Genomic DNA, 26,695 nt, shown 5'->3' with positions numbered 1-26,695 from the left:
GAAAGGGGGAGAGACAAAGAAAGAGAGAGAATGGGCATTTTAGGGCCTCTAGCCACTGCATACAAACTCCAGATGCATGAGCCACTTTGTGCATCTGGTTTGCATGGGTTCTAGGGAATTGAACCTGGGTCCTCAGGCTTTGCAGGCAAGTGTCATAACCACTAAATCATCTCTTCAGCCCTCAAATATATGTTAGATGGGACCTGGAGAATTGAACTTGGGTCCTTCAGCTTTGCAAGCAAGTGCTTTAACTGCTAAGCCATCTCTCTAGGCCCTGAGATATTTTTAAATATTTTAATAGCACCAAGAAGTGGGTAGTCCTTGTTTGTATATAGCATCACACTAAAATGACTGTTTCCCTCCAGACACACACACACACAAAAATTAACATCAGCTGTTGTTTTTTGGACTAAAAGTAAATTAGAGGGATAGAGAACCTGCTCCCTGCCCTCACCATGATCTCACTCAGATCTGACCTAAACTGTAAACAGTGCAGTCACAGCTAAATTTAGACGGAAATTAAATTTTTTAAAAATTCCTATGAATTTTTCTTTATTAATCAAACTGGTTTTTTTTTAGAGTTCTCTGTTAAAGAAAAGAGTATAGAACTATATTTTTTAAATATCTTAGCTTTTTGAAGACTTTGTGCATGGAGTCTGTTTTGTCAATAATTCTATGTTTGCTGAACCCAGAGGCCAGAAAGTATTTGAATCAGACCCGAGTTACTAAGTTACTTAGGGTCATCTTGTCTTCCTTCACAAAGTCCCAGTAAGCATTTCTGTTCTTGCCTTGGTCAGCAGGAATGTATGACTGCCTGCAGATTTCAAGGGGGGGCAGGGCAGCCAGGTTCTGTGCCATTGCTGAGGTACAAGAGTGGGCACTCAATCTTGGCATCAATGCCAGAGATGCTTGTAGATGAGATGCAGATGTGTTATTTTAACTGAGTTCTTAAATTGTTTCTCATAGTTTTCTTTTTTAAAATAAAATCTATAAGTACAAGCAAAAGTACAGAGAATTCTTATCTAAAAGTTTCTGTAGTGTTTATGTACAGAATTTGTGAAATTATCATTTTATAAATTTGTTGGGAGATTTCTTCTCTAGTGAATTAAAAGACAGGTTATATATGCTAAGATTGAATTTCCATGGTTTTCAGGAATATGTCTGTAACTGGGAGAGCAGCTTATTCATGATATATTTTATAACTTTTACTTATATTTACTTAAAAACCTTTTGTGAACAGATCCCAGAAGTCAGTTAAAATGAGAGTCTGAGACTGGAGAGATGGCTCAGCAGTTAAAGCATTTACCTGCAGAGCCTAACAACCTGGATTCAATTCCCCACTACCCACATAAAGACAGATGCACAAAGTGGTACATGTATCTGGAACTTGTTTGCAGCAGCTACAGGCCCTGGCACACCCCTCCCCATCTCACTTTCCCCTTGCAAATAAATAATAAAAATATTAAGGAAAAAAAATCTAGCATCTGGCTGGTGTGGTGACACATGCCTATAATCCCAGTACCTGGGAGACCAAGGCAAGAAGATTGAGAATAAGAGGCCAGCCTGGACTTGAGAAGTTTGAGGCAACCTGAACTATGTAGCGAAACCGTATTTCGAAATACAAAATCATAAATGAAACAAAATAAAAACTAGATCCTGATGTTTTATTCTAGATTACATCTTTGTAGATGTCATATTGAAAACAAATGTTCAGTAATTGGGTACTTAGTAGAAGGGATGAGAAAGGCTGTGATCCTTTTGGAAGGACAAGATGTGAGTCGGGTGATATTGAGCTTCAGTCTTGCTTATCTAAGCTGTCAGAGCCACTTCTGTAAAAGTTCATCGAAGGGCAGTTTCTTCCAGTATTGTTCATCTGCCATGAGCTTGGACATGTCTTTCACCCTCCAAACTGAAGACGTGTTATTGACACATTTAAATTCCAGCATGTAAAAGATCAAAACAGGCAAAATATAGAAGTCAGCTTTTCTTTAAATTTTAGATGACAAGGGCTGGTGCTGTAGTGTGTACCTATAGACTGTCTGTACTTGGAAGGCTGAGGCAGGAGGCTCCCTTGAATGGAGAGTTTAAAGCCAGCATAGACAGCCTAGCAATCACTCATCTCAAAATAGCAAAGCTCTTAAAAGATTGCTTAGTGGTTAAGGCACTTGCCTGCTAAGCCTTCAAGAATTCCTGTTCCAATCTCCAGGTCCAACATAAGGCAGATGTGCAGTGATGCAAGCATGCAATGTTGCACATGCACACAAGGGGGCGCACACATCTGGAGTTTGTTTGCAGCAGCTGAAGGCCCTGGTGCACCCATTCTCTCAATCTTCCTCTCTCAAAAAGAAAAACAAAAACAAACAAAACAGCAAAGCATGCTGTAAAGTTGCATTAACTCCTCCTCACCTGCATTTAGTATATTGTACTCCTCATCATGGGCAACATGACCCTTTCTTGGATTGTGAACGTTCTGCTTTGGTAAGGATTTTGATATTACCCCAGATAGCAAACAGAATGTTGACTCCCTGCCATCAAGTAAACTGGCCAACTGCTCTTGGACTGTTTGACCAAATGTGGTAATGTTTAGAATTAGAGGGTTTAAAATAAATAATACTTCACAATATGTTACTGTTACTTGTGTGGATACACGTGTATGGATAATTTAATTGTGCAGAATAATTGGAGCATGATAGGCTCTTTGTTCTGGTTTATCTTGGATTTTCATGGTAAATTCTTCATTTTGCTTTTTTAAAACTTTAATTTTTCCTCTTTTAGTTTATTCTAAAATGATTACTTCATCTCCCATCTCATCCCATTTTACTTTACAAACTTGGGAGTAATTTATATTTTGATCCCAATGATTATTTATTGCTCTGGTAATGAGTTTGATAAAGTTGAAAAGGTACTTTTTAATTAGTGAATATGATTTTATAAAATAACCAAAACATCCTAATTAAAAGTAATGAATACTTTGAGTTCCCATTTCTACTCATGTATATGAAAAAGTGGTATATTCGATAATGAAAACTACCTAATCCATGGTTTTTGTAATTTCCAAATCTGTTCTCTGTTCTTTTTCAGTTTTAATCAAAGACCTTATTCCTTTTTAGATTAGTATAAAAAGTAACAGGTTTTCTTATGGCGTTTTGATACCTTTGTTTTGGTTAGTCTTCTCTCTTCTTGGCTCTTTTCAACATTTGTATCCTTCCACTCCCAGTATTCCCCTTTCACGTCAAGACTTTATTCCTGTTTCTCATTTTCTTTTCTAGAAACTGGCAGACCTTTCTCTCCGTATCCAACAAATTGAAACAACTCTCAATATTCTGGATGCAAAGGTTTGTGTTTCTGAATACATAGTATAAGCTTGTGGGCATACGCCATCCTTCTCAGTCATACTTAAAGTTAATTGCATTTGGGAATGAATCCAATCTCACTCCTGGATCTGAGAAGTGTACAGTGTTGCACATTTTTATAGTTCATTATAATTTCAAGGAAATGGTATCCATTTTAAACATTAACTGAATCATTTCAAATGGATATATGAATTAAGATTTTTAAAAATTTATTTTTATTTATTTATTTGAGAGAAAGAAGAGGAGAGAGAAAGAGGTAAATATAAAAGGGCACTTAGGGCCTCCAGCCATGAACTCCAGATGCATGCATCCATTGTGCATCTGGCTTACGTGGGTCCTGGGGAGTTGAACCTGGGTTCTTTGGCTTTGCAGGCAAACAACTCCTTAATGGCTAAGTTATCTCTCTCCAGCCCGAGATTTCTTTATTATACTAGTCAACATGAGTAACATGTTCACAAATTAAGCTTTTTTGTGGTTCAGATCATTTAATAAAATACTCAAAATTATTATTTTCTCTTTTTAATTTTTTTTTGGGATGTGGTTGAGATAGGGTCTTGCTGTATCCCAGGTTGACCTGGAATTCACTATGTAGTATCTGGGTGGTCTCAAATTCATGGCAGTCCTCCTGCCTCTGCCTCTCAAGCCACCATGCCTGGCTACAAAATTATTTTAATTGTTATCATGTAGTACTAACAATAGTGATCATCTAATACTTTAGATATTTTCAGACAAGATGGTACATTCCTATTATCTCAGCACTTGGGAGGTTGAGACTGGAGGATCATGAATTTGATATCAGCCTGGGCTACAAAGAAGAGACCCTATCTCTAAAATTAAAGAAAAAATAAGCTGGAGAGATGGCTTAGCAGTTAAGGCTCTTGCCTGCAAAGCCAAAGGACTCAGGTTCAACTCCTAAGGACCCACATAAGCCATATGCACAAGGTGGCGCATGCATTTGGAGTTTCTCTGCAGTGGTTGGGGGCCTGGTGTACCATTATCTATAATTCCCCCCCCAACCTCGTTTTCTCTCTGTCTCAAATTAATTTTTTTAAACTGCCCACATTTAACTAAGAAAAACAGAAGATGTTATGATTTGAAAGCCAAGAGATTTTATAAGAATCAGTGATATGGGGCTGGAGAGATTGCTTAGTGGTTAAGCACTTGCCTATGAAGCCTAAGGATTCTGGTTCGAGGCTCAATTCCCCAGGACCCACATTAGCCAGATGCACAAAGGGGCGCACGTATCTGGAGTTTGTCTGCAGTGGCTGGAGGCCCTGGCACACCCATTTTCCCTCTCTCTATCTGCCTCTTTCTCTCTCTGTCTGTTACTCTCAAATAAATAAACAAAAATAGTAAAAATATTTAAAAAAAATAAGAATCAGTGATATGATTTCCACTTGGTTTCATTTGCAACATTGTGCATCTATAGGAGAAACCACTGTATTTATTTTTACTTAGCTCTTTTACTGCCCCATGGTACCCCCAAAATGTGTCCAGTGTTCATGTTTTGTGTATAAGCTAAAAATAAATGTTTAAAAAAATAATCAAAATGTTGACTAACAGGAAGTCGTATACAAACAATCCTTGTGTTTAGAATAAGGAGCAGGATGTGTAGTCATAGTTTCTACATTTTCTGTGGCTCTTAGATTTCTCTACCTTAGGAATTTAGCATACCTGGCCTGGCATACATTAAGGTATTCTCCTAGCAGCAGCAGCCACGCCCATTGTAAGTGTTTGGACTGTAGCCATTGTGCTAAGGACGGTTGTCAGTCGACAGTTCCCAAGGAGTGCTGCTGCTCAAGATCTTATCACCATTGACTTTTTCATCATTATGATCATATGTCTTATTTTAATACTTAGGGGAATTTTCATAGAAGTAGAGTCCAAGGTCACAAGTTTAGTTACTATAGGGACAGTTAACCTTACTTATTTCCATGGCCATAGTGTTAAGCCCCAGTCACAGCCAAACATGTAACAGACATGTGTCACTTTTTCCACGAATAAAACATGTAAGTCACCAAACCTGAAATGCTTATCTAGGTCTAGTTGAAATGTTTTACCCTTCTTGCTGGACATATAGATTTTATACCCATTTATTGCGTGTGAGGAACAGTGCTTTGTAGTGATATTCAATGATAAATGTTTAAAGAAAAAGAAGCTGTGTCATACATTAAAATGTAGAGGGGCTGGAGGGATGGCTTAGCAGTTAAGGTGCTTGCCTGCAAAGTCAAAGGACCCAGGTTCGATTCCCCAGGACCCACGTTAACCAGATGCACAAGGGCCACACGTTTGGAATTCGTTTGCAGTGGCTGGAGGCCCTGGCACACCTATTCTCTCTCTCTCTATCTGCTTATTTCTGTATCTCTCTCTCTCTCTTAAATAAATAAAAATAAAGTAAAGTAAATTGTTTAAAATGTAGAGACAAAAATTCTGTTGTACCCCAAATAATTAAAGCTTAAAATGTTCCACAGAGCACCTTTTTTTGCAAGGAATTTTGATCATTTAAAAAATTATTTATTTATTTATGTAAGAGAAAGAGAAAAACACTGTGTATACTTGTAACATATAGACACCCCAGCGCCTCCTGTAGCTGCAGTGAACTCAAGTTCATGTGCCACTCTGTGCATCTGGCTTGTCATGGGTACTGGGGAACTGAATACTGGCCAGCAGATTTTGCAAGTGCCTTCAACTATTGCTTCATCTCCCCAGCCCATAAGGAATTTTTAATAAAGATATTTGAGAGCAATTTAAATTTTTTTTTTAATTTTTGTTTATTTATTTGAGAGCGACAGAGAGAGAAAGCGGCAGACAGAGAGAGAGAGAGTGGGCATGCCAGGGCCTCCAGTCACTGCAAATGAACTCCAGATGCATGCACCACCATGTGCATCTGGCTTATGTGGGTCCTGGGGAATCGAGCCTCAAACCGGGGTCCTTAGGCTTCACAGGCAAGTGCTTAACCATGAAGCCATCTCTCCAGCCCTTACAGCAATTTTATAAGGCAACTTTTCTCATCCCCACTATAGGTGATAATGAGGGCGTAAGGTTGACTGAAAGGGCTACACAGTTTGTAGGTGGTAGGGCTCTATTGTAAACTGAGGCAGTTGGCCTCCAAAGCCCATGTTCTCAGTTCCTACACTAGAATTCTCTAGATTTTTTTCAAAATAATTTGTAGGGAAAGAATGGTTATCAGCTAAATTAAAGTTTTGAAAAGTTCTTGAAAAGTATTTTATTTATGAATTTATGACGTGGGGAATTAAAGATGAGATTTTATGAACCTATAACATTTGTGTAGGCTTAAAAGACCTACTTAAAGGGCTGGAGAGATGGCTTAGCGATTAAGCGCTTGCCTGTGAAGCATAAGGACCCCGGTTTGAGGCTCGGTTCCCCAGGTCCCACGTTAGCCAGATGCACAAGGGGGCGCATGTGTCTGGAGTTCGTTTGCAGAGGCTGGAGGCCCTGGCGCGCCCACTCTCTCTCTCTCCCTCTATCTTTCTCTCTGTGTCTGTCGCTCTCAAATAAATAAATAAATAAATAAATAAATAAATAAATAAATAAAGACCTACTTAAAAACCACAGGTCAAAACTTAAGAGACTGATTTATGTACCTAGAATTGTCCTCATATACTAACACTAATTTCCTTTTCTCAGCTGTCTTCTATCCCAGGCCTAGATGATGTCACAATTGAAGCATCTCCTGTAAGCATCACTAATGTCACAAATGGATCCCATTCAGAACCCACTTCAGAGCAGCCACAGGTAAGTATGCCAGTTCCCAGATGCATGGGTAGGTCTTCTTGATCACATCTCACAGGTTCACACTGAGATCTCAGAAGGAAGATGTTAAATACTGACATTTTAAAATTGTGAAACTTTTTTAAAAAACTTTTATTTTATTTATTTGAGAGAGAGAATGGGCACATATGGCCTTCAGCTGCTGCAAACAAACCCCAGACAAATGCATCTGGCTTACATAGGTCCTGGGGAATCGAACCTGGGTCCTTTAGCTCTGCAAGCAAGCACTTTAACCTCTAAGCAATCCCTGCAGCTCTAAAATTATGAAACTTTCAATAGTCAAATTATAAAACCTTAAAATAGAAAATGAGATTTGAGAAAAAAGAAAACTACTATTTTACTTGGTTGTGTTGAAGGGCTTCTTTGCATTAAATTTTCTTCCTTTAATTAAAAAACAAAAAAATCAGCAAGGTGTGGCGGTGCATGGCTTTAATCCCAGTATTGTGGAGGCAGAGGTAGGAGGATCCTAGTGAGTTAGAGGCCACCCTGAGATACATAGTGAATTCCAGGTCAGCCTGGGCTAGTGCTAGACCCTACCTTGAAAAACTCTTCCCCCCCCCAAAAAAAAACCTGAACAAATAAATAAATAATAGGACCAAGAAAACAGTAGTAGTGTTAATAGCAGTGTGTTTTTCAACTTCACTATGGAATATTTTTTCTTAGTTCTTATAAAAATAGGTGCTTTTAAAATATTTTTATTATAAAAAATTTAGCCAGACATGGTGGCACATGCCTTTAATTCAAGCACTCAAGGCAGAGATAGGAGGATACCTGTGAGCTTGAGGGCAGCCTGAGACTGACTACATAGTGAATTCCAGGTCAGCCTGGGCTAAGGTGAGACCCTACCTTGAAAAAGAACAACAACAAAGTTTAAACACACAAGATTGGAGTAGTACTGGGGACCCTCAAGTGTCGAATATAGCCAGATTTACCAATGAATATTTTTGTCACAGTTTATGTTTTTTTAGTGATTTGCTTAAATGACTCTAAGGAACTTTACCCTTGTGCATCTCTGAAAAGTTTTGGAATTTTCTTAGAAGATATTTTTTTCCCACATAAGTGCTTTTTACCATGCACAATATAATTAGCAGTAGTTCCCTGGCGTTGGTTGTATTTAAAGTCTGGCCCATGAACTGGCCATGGGCATTGCTTGAGGATGTGCTAGAAATGAAGAATGTGATACCTTGCCCTAGAAACGGCTGAAGCAAAAATTAAAAATTGTTTTTACTTATTTACTTGAGAGAGAGAGAAAGACAGATAAAAGAGAATAGACATGCCAGGGCCTCTAGCCACTGCAAACAAACCTCAGACACAAACGCCTCCATATACATCTGGCTCTATGTGGATACTGGGGAAAGCAAACATGGGTCCTAGGCTTCACAGGCAAGTTCCTTAACTGCCAAGCCATCTTTCCAGCCCCAAACCTGCCTTTTAACAAGATCCCAAAGTGATTTTTAGACTCTTAAAATTTGAGCTGTACTGATCTTCGAAGTACCAATGTGTGCAAAAACTGTAGTTTTTTTTTGGGGGGGGGTATTGGGAATTGAAGTCAGGGCCTCATGTGTGCTAGGCAGAAGCACTGCTACTGAACTATATTCTCAACCCTATTCGTATTTTCTATTTTTGAGGCAGGATCTCATTAAGCTGCCCAGGCTAGCCTTGACTTCCCTCTGTAGTCCAGGCAGGCCAGGAATTTGCTGCTCTGTCTCAGCCCTTGAGTAGCTTGTGTTATAGGCCTGTGCCATCAAGGTCAAGCACATTTTAAAAAGATTTTTTTGAGTCAGTATTTTTAACTATTTTATTTATTATATTTATATTTATATGTAAGGAGAGAGAGAAAAAAGTGGGTATGCCAGTGCCACTGCAAATGAACTCCAGACGCATGCACCTCTTTGTGCATCTGAGCCATCTCTCCAGCCTTTGAGTCAGCATTCTTGTAAGAGCTACATCCTACACTTGGCTCATATGTTCTTGTTCTCTTATGCTTCCATATACATTTAAAGTTTCTACTGCTATTTATTAAAGAAAAAAAAAAACTTCCTTGACTAAATATCTCAGTATGGTACTGAAATCTAAAATAAAATAATTACTAAAATGTGACCCACATAAGTAAAATTAACCAACTAGACCTCTTAGCTTACTGAATTTCACATTCATACATAGAGGTATTTTTAGGTCACAATGATAATAATGTTAGTAGCTAACACTTAAAAAGAGCTTACCCTGGTTTTATAAGTGAACTCATTGAATCCACAGAACAGCTCTTTGATGCAGGTGTAGTTGGCCCTCTATCCACTTGTCTGCTGGTTCTGCATCTACACTGAACATGTATGGATTTTTTTCCCTAAGAAAAAAAAACTGGGGTTGGAGAGATGGCTTCGTGGTTAAAGTGCTCGCCTGCAAAGCCAAAGGACCTCAGTTCAATTCCCCAGGACCCACATAAGCCAGATGTACAAGGTGGCATATGCATCTGGAGTTCATTTGCAGTGGCTAGAGGCCCTGGCATGCCTACTCTTTGTCCCTCTCTCTTTCTCTCTTCCTCTGCCTCATTCTCTCTCTCAAATAAATAAAAATATATATTTTTAAAGTATCTGTTTACATAGCACTTGCATTGGATTAGATATCGTAACTATCCTACAGGTAATTTAAAGCTTGCTGCCCAGTGAGTGTAGGCTAAATTCAGATATGCCATTTTATATAATGGCATTGCATAGCTACAGATTTTCAGTATCCCTGGGGGTCCTGGAACCAGCTCCTCACAGATGCTGGGGGAAAACTGTCCTATAGTAGTGATCTGCTTTACAAGGTGATGCATAGGTGAAGTAGTTTACTGAAGGTCAAGTGGTGCCAGAGCTGGGATTTTAACCCTGGAAGTCTGGTCCCCCCCATAGTCATGGCTCTTCTATGCTACACTTCACTACTTTATTCTCACTTCCTGGGCTGTAATCATTAGCTACATGGAGGATATGCGGGTGAGGCCCTGTGAAAGCAGCTATATATTTTAGACGTGGCATGTATTGGGAATATAAATTTGATGATCATTTACTACGTATTGGATATTGGAAATTTTAAATCCCATCTATCTCATATAGCAGGTTCTATTTTGATGGCCACTGGTATATAAATTGAAAGTACAAGATTGACTCTAGATGTGGCAATGGAATTTAACTTTATAGAACTCATTCAAGTATGGCTGCCCTTTTCTAAAAGAAGGCATTTGTAAAGAATATTAAGTATTTGTACTCTACCTCGTGGTTTAGTGGGTACATTTGTCGTATGTTTGCATAAAATTCTTAAATGTTATCTAACTAGGAATGTTAATTTTTCCAGGAGCTATTATGAATGTAATCTATCACACCTATTTTATGACTTTTATGCATTTGTTTTGGCACTTGCCTACTTAAGGTCCCAAAGTATGATTACCAATAATCACATCTGAATTTCCTAGTTAGTTCTGCATTTTGAGAATCACCTGTTATATCTCTGACAAGTTTTGAGTTTTATAGTAATTCATTTAGAGTATGAGCTTTTGTTGGCTTTCTGCGTTTAAAAATCAGTATAGAGTTTCGTGTTGATTGGCTTAATAAAATGAGATCAGCATTTAACATTCAGATCATCTCTTTTTTGTCCATTTTTGTTCATTTATTGTTCATTGACTGATTTTATTAAAGTATTTTGAAATGGGCTTAAATATTGCTTTATAATTTCCATTTATATCACAGTTATCAGATAAAGGATCATCATGTGCCTTTACAAAAATCATCTACTTAAGCTGAGTGTGGTGTCTCTTATCTGTAATCCTAGCACTTGGGAAGTGGAACAAGAGGTTCAGGAATTCAAGGTCATCCTAGACTAGATGGAGAGGTAGAAGCCAGTCTGGGCTACTTGAAACCCTATCACAAAGCAAAACAATCATCTGTTTATCACCACCTTTAAACTAACTATATATATGAGTCAAAAACCCAAAGTTTGCATACTGATTTTTCTGCAACTTTAATTTCATGCTTCAGATCTTATCATTAATCACAGTAGAATATTTAATTAATACATCTTGAGATTAACTTGAGAATAAAATGAATGGTAGTTGAGAGATATGATAGAGGGCTTAATAGGTCATTCAGTAGCAAAGTTTTAACACATTACATAATTAAACCTTGTGAGATCTTGGTTACTAGGCAAAAGTTAAGGTAAGAGTTGAAAATAGACTGGCAAGTGGTTCTCATTTGCTCCGTTTGGGCTTTTGGACAAGTTTGTTATGCTTAAAATTTTTTAAAATATATTTGGATCTTAATTTTATTTCACAGTGTTTTGGAATTTTATATTTGTGATGCAGATGCATATACACACATATACATATATACGTATATGTGTGTGTATATACATTCACTTGCTTCTGGTAACATTTAACAATACTGTGTTGTGTAAAAGAAAAATCGAAAGATTTTTGGTTCTTTATTGCTTTAGTTTTTTTTTTTTAATTCTGGTTAATACATAAATTACCTTAGGAAAAACCTTAATATATAATTCATGCTCATATTCTAAAGACTGTGAAGATTTTTAAATATTCATTTATTGTTCTGGGGATGTGACTCAGCAGGTAAGAATACTTGCTCTGCAAGCATGAGGACCTGAGTTTAATCCCCAGCACCCACATTAAAAGCTGGATGTGGGCCATACTTGCCTAAACCCCAGTCCTGAGGTCGGAGAAGACAGAGGGATTGCTGGGGCTCACTGGTCAGCCAGTCTGACCTGAACCAGCAGCTCCATGTTCAGTGAGAGAATCTGTCTCCAGGAAACATGTAAGAAGGAGTAGAGGACACCTGATGTCCTGCTCTGGTCTGTGCGCACATGCATATGAGGCATGCACTTTTGCACACACGTATGATAGACTGTATGTACCACACCCAAACATATACCAAAAATTAGTTCATCTACATTTCAGCATGTGTGCACACATGCACGTGCATGCACATGCACACACATGTATAACTGATTGCATTTGTTAAAGAAATTATTCTTAACATTTATATAAATATATTGAGGGGGATTCACAAAAATAACTTATTCTAAGTGTTCAGTTGATTCTTACATGCCGTGTGTAAGTAATCTTAGTTTTGCACGTCAGCAAGGACAACGGTGTCACTAGGGTCAGACTTTAGTTAACATATTACCAAGCAAAGTCAGGAGTGCATAGCAAAAGCATTTTTGTTTTTAAAAGACCAGGATTCATCATTGAAAGTTGTATTTAGCATTTAATTTTAATTTTAACCTCTCTATTGACAATATTACTATTAGTAATAATCCCACCAAGTCCTGAGAGGGTCAAAACCCAACAATTTTTTCTGAGATGTTGGTTTGCTCCACAAATCTCTAGCCCTTGCTTTCCAAATCAGTTAGTCTCCATGTCTGGTTAGAAGATGAATCAATGAGGAGTTCAGTAGGACACGTGGAAGATGCCATCAACAAATCCAATAGTCTATTGGTTGGATAACATATCCACCTGTTACTCAGGTTGTATATCAGTTGCCAGGGGACACGAGACAGAATTTAAAGTGTTCAATGCCATGAATACATTTAGATTTTCAGAAAAAAATGTATTATTGACATTAAGTATAGTTGCCTCTGATGTCACATTTAAGTATTCATAGATACTTGGAAACCATATCCCATAATTAAATTATTGGTATATAAATTTAAGGATATGATTCTTTCTAATAGTTATTACCTTATCATTATAAAAAGAAACATCCCTTTTAAGTAACATAATGGGCCCTTTGTGAATTCTCTAAAGATTTACACGAAATACTCTCTACAGCAGAACAGTACACAAGACTCTGGACCACAGGAAAGTGAAGTATCATCAGACAATATCTTAACTGTAGCCAAGGATCCACGATATGCCAGATATCTCAAAATGGTTCAAGTGGTAAGCTGATTTGGTCTGTCTTCTCTGTCTAACAGCCTCATTTGAAATTCTTAACCCCAGAGGTTTCATTGTTAGTTTTTTCAATCTGAGAAAACTGCTAAACTGAGTGACCAAGTTTTCAAGGTTTCTTACTTCTTTCCTTCTTTAATTCACTAACAAAATGTGACCAGCACTCAGATATCTCTCATTAACACTGACTATACTTCAAGGGAACATAGCTCAATACAGATTTGTGCAATGATGCTTTTGCTTTATACAGTGATCACTGCGAATTTTTGCTGTATCAGAAGGAAATGAAAGAGGACCATTCATTTGGTAAACAGTTGCTTTAGCTTAATGATATATTTATACTACTATAAGTATTGTTTTTAAATATATTTAATAAGGTAGTAGTTTTAATATATCTTGAGGATTTCTTTTTTGAGTAATTATAACAGAGTTTGATATAAAAATATTTTCACTTTTCTATAATAGAAGAAGTTAACTTCCTTTCATACCTGTACAAAGTCCTGTTACAAGTGGTTGAAACAGCTAGCTGAATATCATTTTATTATCAAACAAAAAATAAATTGGGAAGAGTTAATGCTTTGTAGCATTTTATTATCAGGAAAATGAAATACCCAAGACTAGAGAGCAGATTAGTTTGCTATCTGTGGCATTATGTATCAGCAGATAATTTAAAGGCAAATACTGGAAACCAGAACAAGCACATTGGTGACTTTAGAAGCTCCACGGTGAGAGTGAGTGTGGCACACTTGCTTTCTCTGTGGCACACGTAGATTGCTGCTCTCAGAATTCTTCATTGATAGATATTCCCTGGCCTCTGTGATTTTAGGGTAACTGCTGTAATCAGAGACCCCCCCTTTACCAACAGATCCACTTTCCACTTTTTCACTTAACTACAGTCAACGTCCATCTGAAAACACTGAACACCAATTTCATAAGTCAATAGTTCATCCATTTTGTGTTTGTGCCATTCTGAGGTTATGTCCCATGGGAGGCAAATCCCCTCTGCCCGGTGTCTCCATGCTGCGTATGTACCCATGGGTGCTGGCAGGGACTCAGTCCTCAGCCCAGCTGTCAGAATGACTTGTAGTGTTGTGCTTTCAGTCAGGGTGCGTCTATATGCTGCATGTCTGGCATCCCCTAGGCAAGTCTTGTGTCCCCTGCAGACTGCCCTTGTCCACTTACTCCACAAATTCTCCTGAAACAGAGGTGTATTAGTTATTGCCTAGATGTAATACCATTGTCCACTTAGGCCAAAAATTCATTAAACACTTAGAGGTATTACCTAGATATACTCAGCTTGCTAAGGGTCCCAGATACTACTTGCAATTTTAATTTTTGTTATTAATTTCTTAAATAAGTTCTATTGTTTTCGTGTGTGTGTATGTGTGTGTGTGTCTGTGTAAAATGAGCCTTAACTCATTTTGTGTTTTTTGTTTGTTTGTTTATTTTTCGAGGTTGAGTCTCATTCAAACACTGGCTGACCTGAAATTCATGAAACTATGTAGTCTCAGGCTGGCCTCGAACTCACAGTGATCCTCCTGTATCCACCTGCAGAATGCTAGGACTAAAGATGTGTGCCACCAAGCCTGGCTGTACTCATTTCTCTAATCATATGATTTACCATCCCACTAGAGGTAAAGGCCAAAGTTCTTTTACAACCCCATGAGGCAGATTCCCTGCAGGGGAGCTGCCTGTGAGCTCTCTGATCTTTTGTCCTCGTCCCCTGTTCCGGCTCTCCGAGCATCCTTGTTGCTCCTGGGATGAATGCATGCAGGTCAGTCTCCTGCTCCGGAGCCTTTATATCAGCCATTCCCTTTGTCCCAAACACTTGTCCCCAAATAGCTTCTTAGCATGCTCTCTACTTCCTTCAAATCTTTATTCAAATATTACCTTCTAAGTGAGGCCTTCCCTGAGTACCCTATTTTAAATGACAGTGTCCTCTGACCCAGTTCCATTTATCCCTTCCCTACTTTTATTCTCAGAATGAAAAACTTACAGAATATAAGTTTCTGGGCTGCACCTTTTGAGTTAGAGTGTCTATAGTTGGAACTTGGGGCTGGACCATATGAATTCGTATAAAAGGTCTTGTGGGGCTAGGAGATGGCTCAGTGGTGAAAGACAGTTGGTCTATGTGATGTTTAATCTCTGGTTGTTGACAGAGTTTATAATCACCATGGAAATAAAGCTCTTAGCATGTTTGTTAGAGGTTTTCTAAATAAGATTAAAAGAGGTCAGAAGACCTGCTCAAACTGGGTAGCGGCATTCCAGTGTCAGGTGGGTCCCGGATGTATAAAAAGGAGCTAGTTGAGCAGTGGCATTCATCATGCTCTGCTTTCTCATGTGGACTGAACGTGATCAGCTGCCTCAAGCGCCTGTTGCCATGTGTTCCCTGCCATGATGGACATACCCTCTGGGACTATACGCCAAAAATAAACCCTTTCCTTTCTTGCTGTTGGGTATTTTGTCCCAGCAACCACATGGTAACTGATAACTCCGGAAGCCTGCTGACCTGAGTTCACATCCCTAGCATCTATGTAAAATTGGACATAAAACCAGACATAAAGATGGGTGCAAAGAGGCACACACGTCTGTAATCCCAACCCGTATCTACTGCAATGGAAGGCAGAGCCTGAACCTATGAGTCAGCTAGATTGACGGACCATTTCTCAAGAAAGGATGGAAGGAGAGGACCAGCATCCCAAGTTTTCCTCTGAATTCTACATGTGCACGGTGACACGTGTGCACCCACACAAAAGCACACATTCATGTACACACAAAATAAATAATATGAAAGTATTATGCTTAAAATTTATTTTTAAATATTAAATTTTTTATTTTATTTTAAAACATTTAAGGAAGAAAAAAAATTTAAGAAGAAAACATTAGAAACTTGACACTTGATTCTAGTCCATTCTTTTTGCTTCTGTCCCTGAGAGCAAGGGTTCAGGTCTATCTACCTTGGACTTTGTGTGTTTTTAGGCAAGTTTTTCTGTTTGCTAAGTCCTGTTTCCCCCCAGCCTCCAGCACTGGTCTTTCTGTGTCGTGAGCACTTCCAGGACTGCTGCTTTGTAGTGTCTCCCTCCTGAGGCGTATGGACTTGGCTTTCCCCTGCTCTCCTAGCTCATCAATCATTCTCTCTGCTTTTAATTTTCAGGCATTGTGGTTGTTACAGTCCTCTTAGTCACTGAAGCTGGAGCTTGTCTTCTGATTGTTTGGGGTGACTTTCAAGAAGAAAAGGGAAAACAGTATCTTTACACTGCCATCCTCAAGCTGGAAGTTCATCCAAGTTAAATTTAATTTTATTGTTTTTAATTTATTTTGCCAACCTGTATCCCAGACTCTTATTACCCAACTTTTATTTCTTATTGCTCCCTGTCCTGCATTCCATTCTGCTCTCAGACCAAACCACAAATCCTTCCTCACGTAAACTCGATGCCTTTCCAGCTTGAATCTAGATTCCTCGGCTCTTAATTGCAAATGTCCAGTTCTACTCATCTAACCTTCTGACAAGTGCTTCCACTAGCCCAGATTTGGACCCACCAGTATCTTCCTTCATGGACCTGTCTGGTCAGTTTTTCTCTGCTTGTTATGGAATTTGTTACTTCATCCCTTTTGCTATCAACATTTGTACCCATTTTTATATACTTAATCAGAGGGAGCCAAAAGAGGACAGAGTCATGGTAATCTTTGTGTTCTCTTCAATTTCTTAGCCCATGAAAGTGCTCAGTCAGCAGTTTGCCATACACTATGCCACACTGTCTATCCTCTGTTGCAGTTTTATTGTATGGAAGTATATAATCATGATTGATGGATTTAAAGGTTTTGTAGGACCAAACCAAGAATACACTAAGTAGAAGTTTCCCTCAGAAATGACACTAATCTGTGCATACTAGTCTTTGGATTACAATTATTAATCCATATGTAAGCACCTTTTCTTGTTGCTTAAGTATGTTATGAGTGGCTGTCAAAATTGAAACAAGAACATGTTGGTACTTCCTACCCTAAAAAATGCCTCACAGAAGTAGTCACTAGAAACTGTTAGGATCTTTGCCATCGAGTCATTCAGTTTTGTTTTTTTTTTTTTTTTTTTTTTGGTTTTTCAAGGTAGGGTCTTGTGCTAGTCCAAGCTGGTCTGGAATTAACTATCTAGTCTTGGGCTGGCCCTGAACTCAAGGCAATGCTCCTACTTTGGTCTCCCAAGTGCTAGGCTTAAAGGCATGTGCCACCACACCTGGCTTCATTCAATTTTCTTTTAATTTTTCCTTTTTTTTCTTTTTTGAGGTAGGGTTTCACTGTAGTCCAGGCTGACCTGGCATTCATTATGTAGTTTCAGGTTGGCCTCGAACTCATGGTGATCCTCCTATCTTTGCCTCCCAAGTGCTGGGATTAAAGGTGTGTGCCATCACACCCGGCTCAATTTTTATCATTGGCAGAAGAACTAGCCACATCTGTAGCCAGTGTGCCTGAGGTCTTCCTGTTTCCTGTGTTGGTCTTCTAATTAGCCACTTATTCTGCTAAAACAGATCAGGCTGCTAGCCCTAGAACTCCAGATAATTTTGCCATAGGTGAAAGTATTTGCTGTCCCCAAAAGATCAGGGATTTCATTAAAATGCCCAATTTCTCCTCAACTCTCATGAATTGCTAATGTCTTCTTTGCTTTGCTGAGATTGTTAATGTAGAGAAAGTGATGTCATCATAATTTAGCCAATGAATTTGATTGTCTTCAGATACAAGCATTGTGTGCATCCCTGTGGGTTACTAAAGCTGGGTTGAGATACCTACACTATAGCTGTTAGAGAGTTTCTGTATTAAAGAAAATGAAGAGAGCTGGGTCTCCGAAACTGTTCTTAAAAAGATCCAACAGGTAAATCTTTTTTTTTTCTTTTTTTTTGGTGCTGAAGACTGAACCCAGGGCCTTGCATTTGCCAGGCAGGTGCTCACCCACTGAGCAAAATCGCCAACCCTGAAATCTGTTCTTAATATTCTGAAAAATCACCATATTTCTACCCTCAAGAGGGAATTGGGAGTGTCACAAAGCCTCTCACGTCTTAGGCACGCTGCCGTGGTGTCGTCTGATTTAGCTCCACTGTGTTCTTGCCCGGAAGGAGGTCTAGGGCTGAAAACTACACCTGGACTGAGTTTCTTACCCCTTTCCAAGGAAATATTCCTGAACTCAGTAGCATCATGGTACTGAGTAAGCTCTTCAGTTATCTCGGGGTCTTTCCCCCACTTGCTCCCAGAATTAAGGTCATTTCATCCTTTCTGACAAAGCAGAGGAGAAAGGACATTCTCAAGCCCTTTTAGTGTTTCCTCTTCTACAAAAGGTTGACTTTGCAGACCACCCCTGGCAGAGACCCTTTTCTTCAGATAGGAAGACATAGAAAGTACTACAGATTATGAAAGCATAGTGATTCTATTGTCAGGCTGCCTCTGAGCAGTAAGAGTGTACTAGCATCAGCTTGGGGACCCTCCCCACACTGCCATGAAAACTGCCTCTTCCTTGGCTCTCGCTGCCTCCTGAAACACATCACTTCAATACTTGCCTGCCTCTTGCTGCATTTCTGTGAATCTATTTTATAGTCCAATAATGTAGACTAATTAGCATAAGCCTCTTTGAACCGATGCCAGCACTAGTCTTGTGTTTGTTTCACGAGCCCAAGTTCACAGAGCAACAAGCAATGCCTTGCGTTTTGGTGTCTACTTTTTTCTGTCACACCTGGATTGCTGCCCTTCGGGGACATAAGCACAATACCCATCAGAAAACAGCTTTCCTTCGGAGACACTTTGGATGCTAGAAGCGTGTGGAGGTGTCTCCTGTGCCTCTGAAGTGCAGCGTGCTGTAGTTTCTTAGCCTGATCTCCTCCTCCTGGGATGGCAAATCTGGGTCATATGGCCTGTCAAGGTCATACTGTCCTCACACATGACCTGAGGTCAGAAGTTCGGTTCAGATTTATGCTCTATTAATTGATTGATCCATAAATTCAGACCATGTTAATGAAGGTTCCTGGAACACCTGCTGGCATTAATGATATGTTTTTCCTGTTAAAGTTAAGTTTTACACAAGAATTCTCAGTGAGTAATAACTATTTTGTTCCAAATGTGGCAAATAATTGATTCCGATTTAATGTTTGTTGCCATAATAGTGCTGCACCAGCCTTTTAGTAAGTTATATATTGCTTTTGTAACTTAACTGGAATTGTGTGCACAGATCACTTTTCCACCAGTCCTCCCCCCTTACTGGCAGGCCTGGTGAACCCTGGGCCAGTCGTAAGTTGGGCATTGGGAAAGTCCTACCTCCACAGGAAGAAGCTAATGACTTGTATTTTTTTTTTTTTTGAAACCATATTTGCCAAAACAGTCTCTTCAGACACTTAGACTTTTTAAAACTGTTTTCTTTGGCTTGTAGAAAATGTGAATTGAATAATCTCTGGTTCTCGTGGTTCAGATGCCTGTGTTGCCAGCGGTGGATGTTGGCCTGGGGCAGTGTGACTTCCATTACCTAAGGACAGAGAGCCTACATGTGACTTTTCAAGGTGTTCATCAAGAAGCGGAACACCATGGACCTGGTGAAGATGCTCCTTAGATAGCAAGTGAGGTGCAGTTATTTTAATAGTCGTTATTGTAACAGTAACTGAACATCTTTTTTCTTTAAATATGTCTATGGTGTGGCTTCTTTAGTCTAGAAAACTCGAAGGCAGGTTCCTTAACACAGATCAACAGTATAGTTGGTTGCTGTGTAGGTATGTATGTATATGTATGTGACACTTTTATATTTACATTGTAATCATATGTTCCCATATTATCCTCCCTTTCCTGTACAGTCTCACTATACTCCTTCTCTCTTACAAGAGCCATGCCTCAGAAGAGAATGGCTTCCCAGCCCCAGCAACCTTTAACTGTCTTCAGCTCCTTCGGGAGGGGAATGGCCTCTCAAGCCCCTCCCCTGTCTGTAACAGAATGTTGGCTGGTCCCATTCGGTGCAGGTGGCTTGCAGGTAGCCATGCCTGGTGTGAGTTTATTAGTGCAGTGGCCTTTTCATGTCCCTGTGGCCGATTTCCACAGCACTCTTGCCATCGTCCAGCTCGTACATTTCTTCCCTTGTCTTCCATGGTGCTCCCTGAGTCCTGGTGGGATGACGTGTATGTCTTATTTAAGGCTGAGCACCTATCAGCCTCTCTTTCAGCACTCAACCAGTTACTATTCTCTGCATTGACTGCCTTCCACTGCCAAAAAGTAGATCATTTTTAAGTGAGCTCATATACATACATAAGGGCATTAGTGAATCATAATACATCTCTTCAACACACTGCCACTATTGGAATATTGATTCAGAAGTGAATATTCTGTGATTTAAATCACTTGAATCATCCTTGTGGCTTTTACTGCTATATTTAGAGATACTAGTTTAAATCCATTTAAATAAGTACATGAGTTCAACATCTGAACTTATTATACTTCTTATTTGAATAGGAAATTCTACAATAATTTCTATAAAAATTCTTTTGAAGTTTTTATGCCTGGAAAGTTAAAATATAATAAATCTAGAAAACTGGATGTGTCTTAGCTTAAAGGTTCTATCATGCCTTTAAGCTGCTAAGCCATCCCCTCAGCCCAACAGCATCTATCATGCCAAACTGAAACCTAATCACTTAAATTCATTTTATTTCTTAATATTTATTTATTTATTTGCAAGCAGAGACAGAGACAGACAGACACACAGAGAATAGGTGTGCTAGGGCCTCCAGCCACTGCAAATGAATTGCAGATGCATGCACCACTTTGTGTATCTGGTTTACTTGGGTACTGGGGAATTGAAGCCAGGTCGTTAGGCTTTACAGGCAAGTGTTTTAACTTCTGAGCCATCTCTGCAGCTTAAATTAATTTTTTTAAAGTGCTCAGCTGAGTGAAATGAGGTATATATTCATTATGGGATTCTACCATTAATTAACTTACCAAAGCATACCATTTTTACTGTGTAGTAAAAGGAGGAAAGCAGGTCTTCCCCAGCACCAAATTACTCTTAAGTCAACAAATACTTGAGTAGTTACAAATGCAAATAAAACCTCTTACACATTTTTTAGTCATTAACACCTGAAATTTATTAAGCTACAACTATATTTTATAGTGCTCATGGGGCAGTTAATCACATGGGAAAATTGATGTAGCTATATTTTTAATTGTCTCATAATAGTAGATTCCTAATTTGTGAAATATTTCCTTTAAGGAACAACTTCTCTAAAGGAGTTTGTTAGTAGGCAGCCAGGTTAACTTTAATTCCTTATTCCCAAAAGATACAGACAAAACTGCTAAAATGTATTGATTTTATGAATTAAGTAGCAGTAATTTCCTTTCCAACCTTCTAGGGCCCTGGGAATGGCTGGCATCATTTCCCCCATTTTCTCGTGTGTATTACTCCTGCATCCTTACAAATATCTGATGGCAGTCAGTGAGAAAGTACTGCTTAGTCTGAAACTCATCTTTGGGATAATCCTTGAACAATGAGAAATTTACTGTTAGCTTCCATGGAAACCACTGTGTGCTTAATACTGGTCAAGATTTGTGACGCTCTTAGTCCACATGTCTCAGTTCAAGTGAACAGCCAGTTGGTAGCAACCCTGTCAGTGCGAAGATCAGAGTGTAACATTTCAGTGTCTGTACCAGTCTTTTGAAATAAAACTTCTTTTTTAAAAAATTAATTTTTTATTGACAACTTCCATATTGTAAACAATATCCTATGGTGATTCCCTCCCTCCCCCCACTTGCCCCTATGAAACTCCTTTCTCCATTATATCCCCTCCCTCTCAATCAGTCTCTTTTTACTTTGATGTCATGATCTTCCTATTATGATGGTCTTGTGTAGGTAGTGTCAGGCACTGTGAGGTCATGGATATCTAGGCCATTTTGTAGTTCCTTTTTAAAAATTTTTTTAATTTTTATTTATTTATTTGAGAGCAACAGAGAGAGAGAGAGAGAGAATGGACACGCTAGGGCCTCCAGCCATTGCAAACAAACTCCAGATGTGTGCGCTCCCATGTGCATCTGGCTAATGTGGGTCCTGGGGAATCAAGCCTCAAACCGAGGTTATTAGGCTTCACAGGCTAGTGCTTAACCACTGAACCATCTCTCCAGCACTTCCTTTTTTTTGTTTTTAAACATAGGTATATACATGTTAAAGTTTTGGAAAGATTTAAATGAATTTTATATCCTCTTATTGGAAACTTCCAGAAGGAAAAATGATGATTGAGTACTTTCTTTTCTGTTATGATTTGGTCAGCAGTTATATATAATATCTTATCTGAAAGTTTATATATAGTTTACTTCTGGACTATTTTATAAAGTGTAGTCTGTTTTGAAAACAGCACTCATAGTTGGCCATAGTGGGGTGTACTTGCAACCTTAGCACTTAAGAGGTAGAAGCAGGAGGATCAAGAATTCAAGGCCAGCCTCAGCTATATAGATGGTTGAGGGCAAGCCTGGCCTACATGAGATCCTATTGCAAACAACAAAAACCTTAACAAATAAGAATAGCACTCTTGAAAAACTGGAAGGCAAAGTTATGATCGAATCCATTTCACTAGGTTACAGAAGCTGGTCGGATGTTAGCTACCTTTCCCCAGTCAATAGCATCATTCATTTCCTTCAGGGATACTCCCTGCAAGGGAAAAGTGGTTTTGAGACAGAACCTCACTGGGCGTCCCAGACTGGCTTTTCAACTCGTGACCCTTCTATCTCAGCCTCTGGGTGCTCACCATTCGTGCTTCAAAAGCAGTTTTGTCCATCCAGCAACTCCTGAGACTTTGATTATTGTTGCTCGAATAAGGGGGAAAAAAACCCTCATTTTCCATTCTTTTAACTGAATTCTTAAGACTCAAACTCAAAATGTGAGGAAAAAAAAACTAAAATACAAGAAGCATGTTTTTGTTACTTAAAAAAAAGTGTCTGGTAGACTGAATGTTTTGTTTTTGTTTTGTTTTTTTCTTCTAATCTAAAAGTTTAGGAAAATTTCCACATGGTTTGTAAAGTGACTTAGCTTGGCTTTCATTATCCCAATAACAAGTATGTGTAAATCTTGGCAGGTCTGTGAGCCTGCGACCAGTTTTGTGATATAAGAAACTGGTGTTTAAGCGTGTGTGCTGCCGTCACAACTCCATGAGTGCGGCTTCTTTGCACACTTTGTCCAGTGACGCAAATCCACACATAATTCTTTGGAACATCAGGCTCGTGGCTGCCTTCACTCTTCTTCATTACTTATGTTGGACAAACTGCTGTTAGCACTCGCCAAAAAAAATCCCACAGCTCAGTAGACTTCAGTGTTGAGGTCTCTTGTGTCCTTCCTCGACCACCAGTAGCTTTGTCCCTTGGTGATTAGAAATTGGACACTTCTTTTTGATGTTAACAAACCAGACTTTGTTCTTTGACATACCAGCAAGAATATAGAAAACAACACATTTTTCTAGGCAGCACCGCTGGAATTGTAATGGAACTTCAACACGAGCCAAATTATTTCTTATCAAACTTTGTATTACAGTGTGATGATAAATCTGATGAGTAAAATACTAGAAACTATGCATTCTATTTTACCTACATTAGCGTGCAGAATTGACTCAAGTCTTACTGAATTGAGAGTATATCTACTCTTGTGCTGTAGCCAGTTCTAAGAAGCCAAGGTTAAGATGTGAAACTTCCAGTGTTTGTCATTCTTTGTTTCTAGCCAGTTTCGTGTGAAAATAAGGAGCTGCTCTGATCCCCCTGCCTCCCCTCACCTCTGCCTCATAAACACTTTCTTTGCTATATTTTAGGCAGTGCTCTTTTTTCTTTTCAACCTCATTTCTCTTCCCTTCTCTTTTCTGGGCTTTGTAATTTATTTGTATAACCTTTCCAACCATGTCTTGTGGATTGTGCTAACGTATGATAAATAAATCACATAGTTACATTTGTAGAAAGACCTTATGCCATCAAACCATAGTTAATAGAAGCTGAGAGGTTGCTTTTTCTACTTTGTTTTGTTTTTAAGAAATATGACATGAATTTTGTTCTTTTTTCCTTAGCACTTTTTAAAAATGAGATATTCCAAACTCCTTTCATTTTGTTATCCTAAGTAGTTGAGTGACATTTAAATATCAGGTTAAATTCCTTGTCCTTTAAACAACTGTGTTCACTATCATTTAAATTAAATGAATTTTGTTATTAAGTAAATTTTGTTTTTCTTATGTCTTTCTTCTAGGTGATATATTTGAAGTGTTAATCTATTGCTAGTGTTAATCTGTTGCTTACTGCAGTCCAAATGTATGTCTGTTCATATTGGATGAAGATTTTTTGAAATCTTTATTGATACCTCTTTGGTAACTTTGGTTAATTTTCAAAGGCCCAGAGTATTCTCTTTGACTTTCCTGTCTTCAAGACCTGTGACCATTCAATTATAAGAATGTTACACAGTTTATTTATTGTTTATTTTCAAGCAGATAGAAAGGGGGGGGAGAGAGAGAGAGAGATTATGAGTACACCAAGGCCCCTTGCCACTGCAAACAAACTCCATATGCATGTGCTTCTCTGTGCATCTGGCTTTGCATGGGTACTGGGGATTTGAACTCAGACCATCAGGCTTTGCAAGTAAGTGCTTTTAACCACTGACTGATCTCTCCAGCCTGAAATTTATTTTAAAGCAATTCTTTAGTATGCATGTGATTTTACTATTTATTCCAGATAAAGTAAATCTGCATGCTAATGAGACAGATATGCAAATGAGATATTAGTACAAAATGGTAAAAGTATGTTTAGGGTGCTGTCAAAATTGTTGGAATCTGGGGCTGGAGAGATGGCTTAGCAGTTAAAGTACTTGCCGGCAAAGCCAAAGGACCCAGATTCAATTCCCCAATACCCATGTAAAGCCATATGCACAAGGTGGCGCATGTGTCCAGAATTTGTTTGCAGTGGCTAGAGGCCCTGGCATGCCCATTATACTTACCTGTCTCTATCTCTCTCTTTCTCAAATAAATAAATAAAATATTTTTTAAAAAAATTGTTGAGAGTCTGTACCAATCCTACTGATTTTTTTTTTTTATGATACTCAAGTCAGTAATTCAAACAGCAGTCTTTAAAAATCAAACATTCAGGTAGGCGTGGTGGTGCACGCCTTTAATCCCAGCACTTGGGAGGCTGAGGTAGGAGGATTACTATGAGTTCAAAGCCAGCCTGAGACTACATAGTGAATTTCAGGTCAGTATGAGATAAAGTGAGACCCCTACCTCATAAAACAAACAAATTAAAAAAATCAAACATTCTAACCCAATACAAAAAAAAAAAAAAAGATACACTAATTTGATATATGCTAAGGAATGCCAGTGGTAAAGTTCTTGTTTTCCATCATTGAACTGTTGTGTTTCCATAAGAGCAGAAAGCTTGGTATGTGCCACAGAAATTCTGCAGGTCATAACATGCAGTATTGTCAAATGCAGGCCGAGGTGTGTCAAGCAGTGTTCATTGGTGTTTCATGACCTGATGGCATGCACAGTGTTCAGAGCCACAGCTATGGTGAAGTCATGTGCTGCACCATGGGTGAGTGCTGCCAGAAACATCTCAGATTCATCTGACCTTGAATAAAACTTCAGCCATTACATGTTCAAAAATCATTTTCTGTTGTTCAATGATTTGTGGCCCCACATTCAGCTTTGTGATCTCATGTGGCATCTCAACCAACACTTTGAGAAACTAGGCTTAAATTTAAGCCTTTTTTCCTGATCTTGCCAGGTTAAAGTTTACTAACTTCTATAAGAAACACAACAGTGTGAAGACAGGTGTACAAGTGGGCCTTGTCTCTTGCAGACCATCTTCTGCTTAGTCTGTAACTAGGTGACAGCCTTCACTCCTACAGCCTCATTGGACCAGCGAGCCTACAGACCTGCAGTCAGTTATTGTCCACACAAATCGTATTCTTCCTGTGATTGTCTGTTCTGGAAAGTTTGTAAAGCAAAACTGATGGTAAAAATGGAGATTCTAGTTAATAATTATATTGTCAAGATCTGCAACATTTCTGTAAGAAACAATCCTTAACTTTGAAAGCTTTTCACATTGAAGTCATAATAAGTCTGGCTTTCATCCTTGTCCTTATACTTACTTGCCTGACATAACTCGTTTTATCATGAAAATATAAAACAAAGTCAGTATTTCAGAGGAGAATTGTATCTAAACAGATATATAATTATTCTTAAAAGGGCTTCAGGGTTGGACAGATGGCTCAGCAGTTAAGGCACTTGCCTGCAAAGCCAACAAACCCAGGTTTTATTCCTCAGGACCCACATAAGCCAGATGCCAAGATGGCATTTTTGCACCAGAAAACACACGAGGGATCATTGCAAAGAAAGCAGATTAACCTTAGCTATTCTGGTGTCCAGGAACTCCAGGGGGGGCTCTGAAAATCTAGACCAGACTATGAGAACACCTCATGAAGCTCTTCTGTACCTTAGGTCACAAACTGAATGTCACATGGGAGGACAGGAGAAGAGCAAGGAAGTGACGGGGCTTCTCCCTGTGGGCTCGGCTTAGCTGGTCACTCCTGCTATGTGGGCTGAAGAGATGTAGGGATGAGGTCACACGTGCACGCGCGCGCACACACAAG

The 26,695-nt window shown here is 38.9% G+C and overlaps 1 protein-coding gene across 3 annotated transcripts in view; it reads left to right on the top strand.

Annotated features, from left to right (window-relative positions):
• Window positions 1–26,695, top strand: part of Washc3 (WASH complex subunit 3) — a 45,298-nt gene that overhangs the window by 4,085 nt on the left and 14,518 nt on the right. Inside the window, exons 3-5 of one of the 3 annotated variants that reach the window (XM_012949285.2) lie at window positions 3,270–3,335; window positions 7,002–7,109; window positions 12,964–13,071. In XM_012949285.2, coding sequence (XP_012804739.1) covers window positions 3,270–3,335; window positions 7,002–7,109; window positions 12,964–13,071 — 282 coding nt within the window. Of the gene's footprint in view, window positions 1–3,269; window positions 3,336–7,001; window positions 7,110–12,960; window positions 13,072–26,695 lie in introns of all 3 variants that reach the window. The other 2 variants (XM_004650225.3, XM_045152581.1) reach the window with 2 other exon arrangements.

Source organism: Jaculus jaculus, chromosome 6 (assembly GCF_020740685.1).
Source record: "Jaculus jaculus isolate mJacJac1 chromosome 6, mJacJac1.mat.Y.cur, whole genome shotgun sequence".
Taxonomy (NCBI): Eukaryota; Metazoa; Chordata; class Mammalia; order Rodentia; family Dipodidae; genus Jaculus; species Jaculus jaculus.
This window is presented reverse-complemented; position numbering and strand designations above follow the sequence as displayed.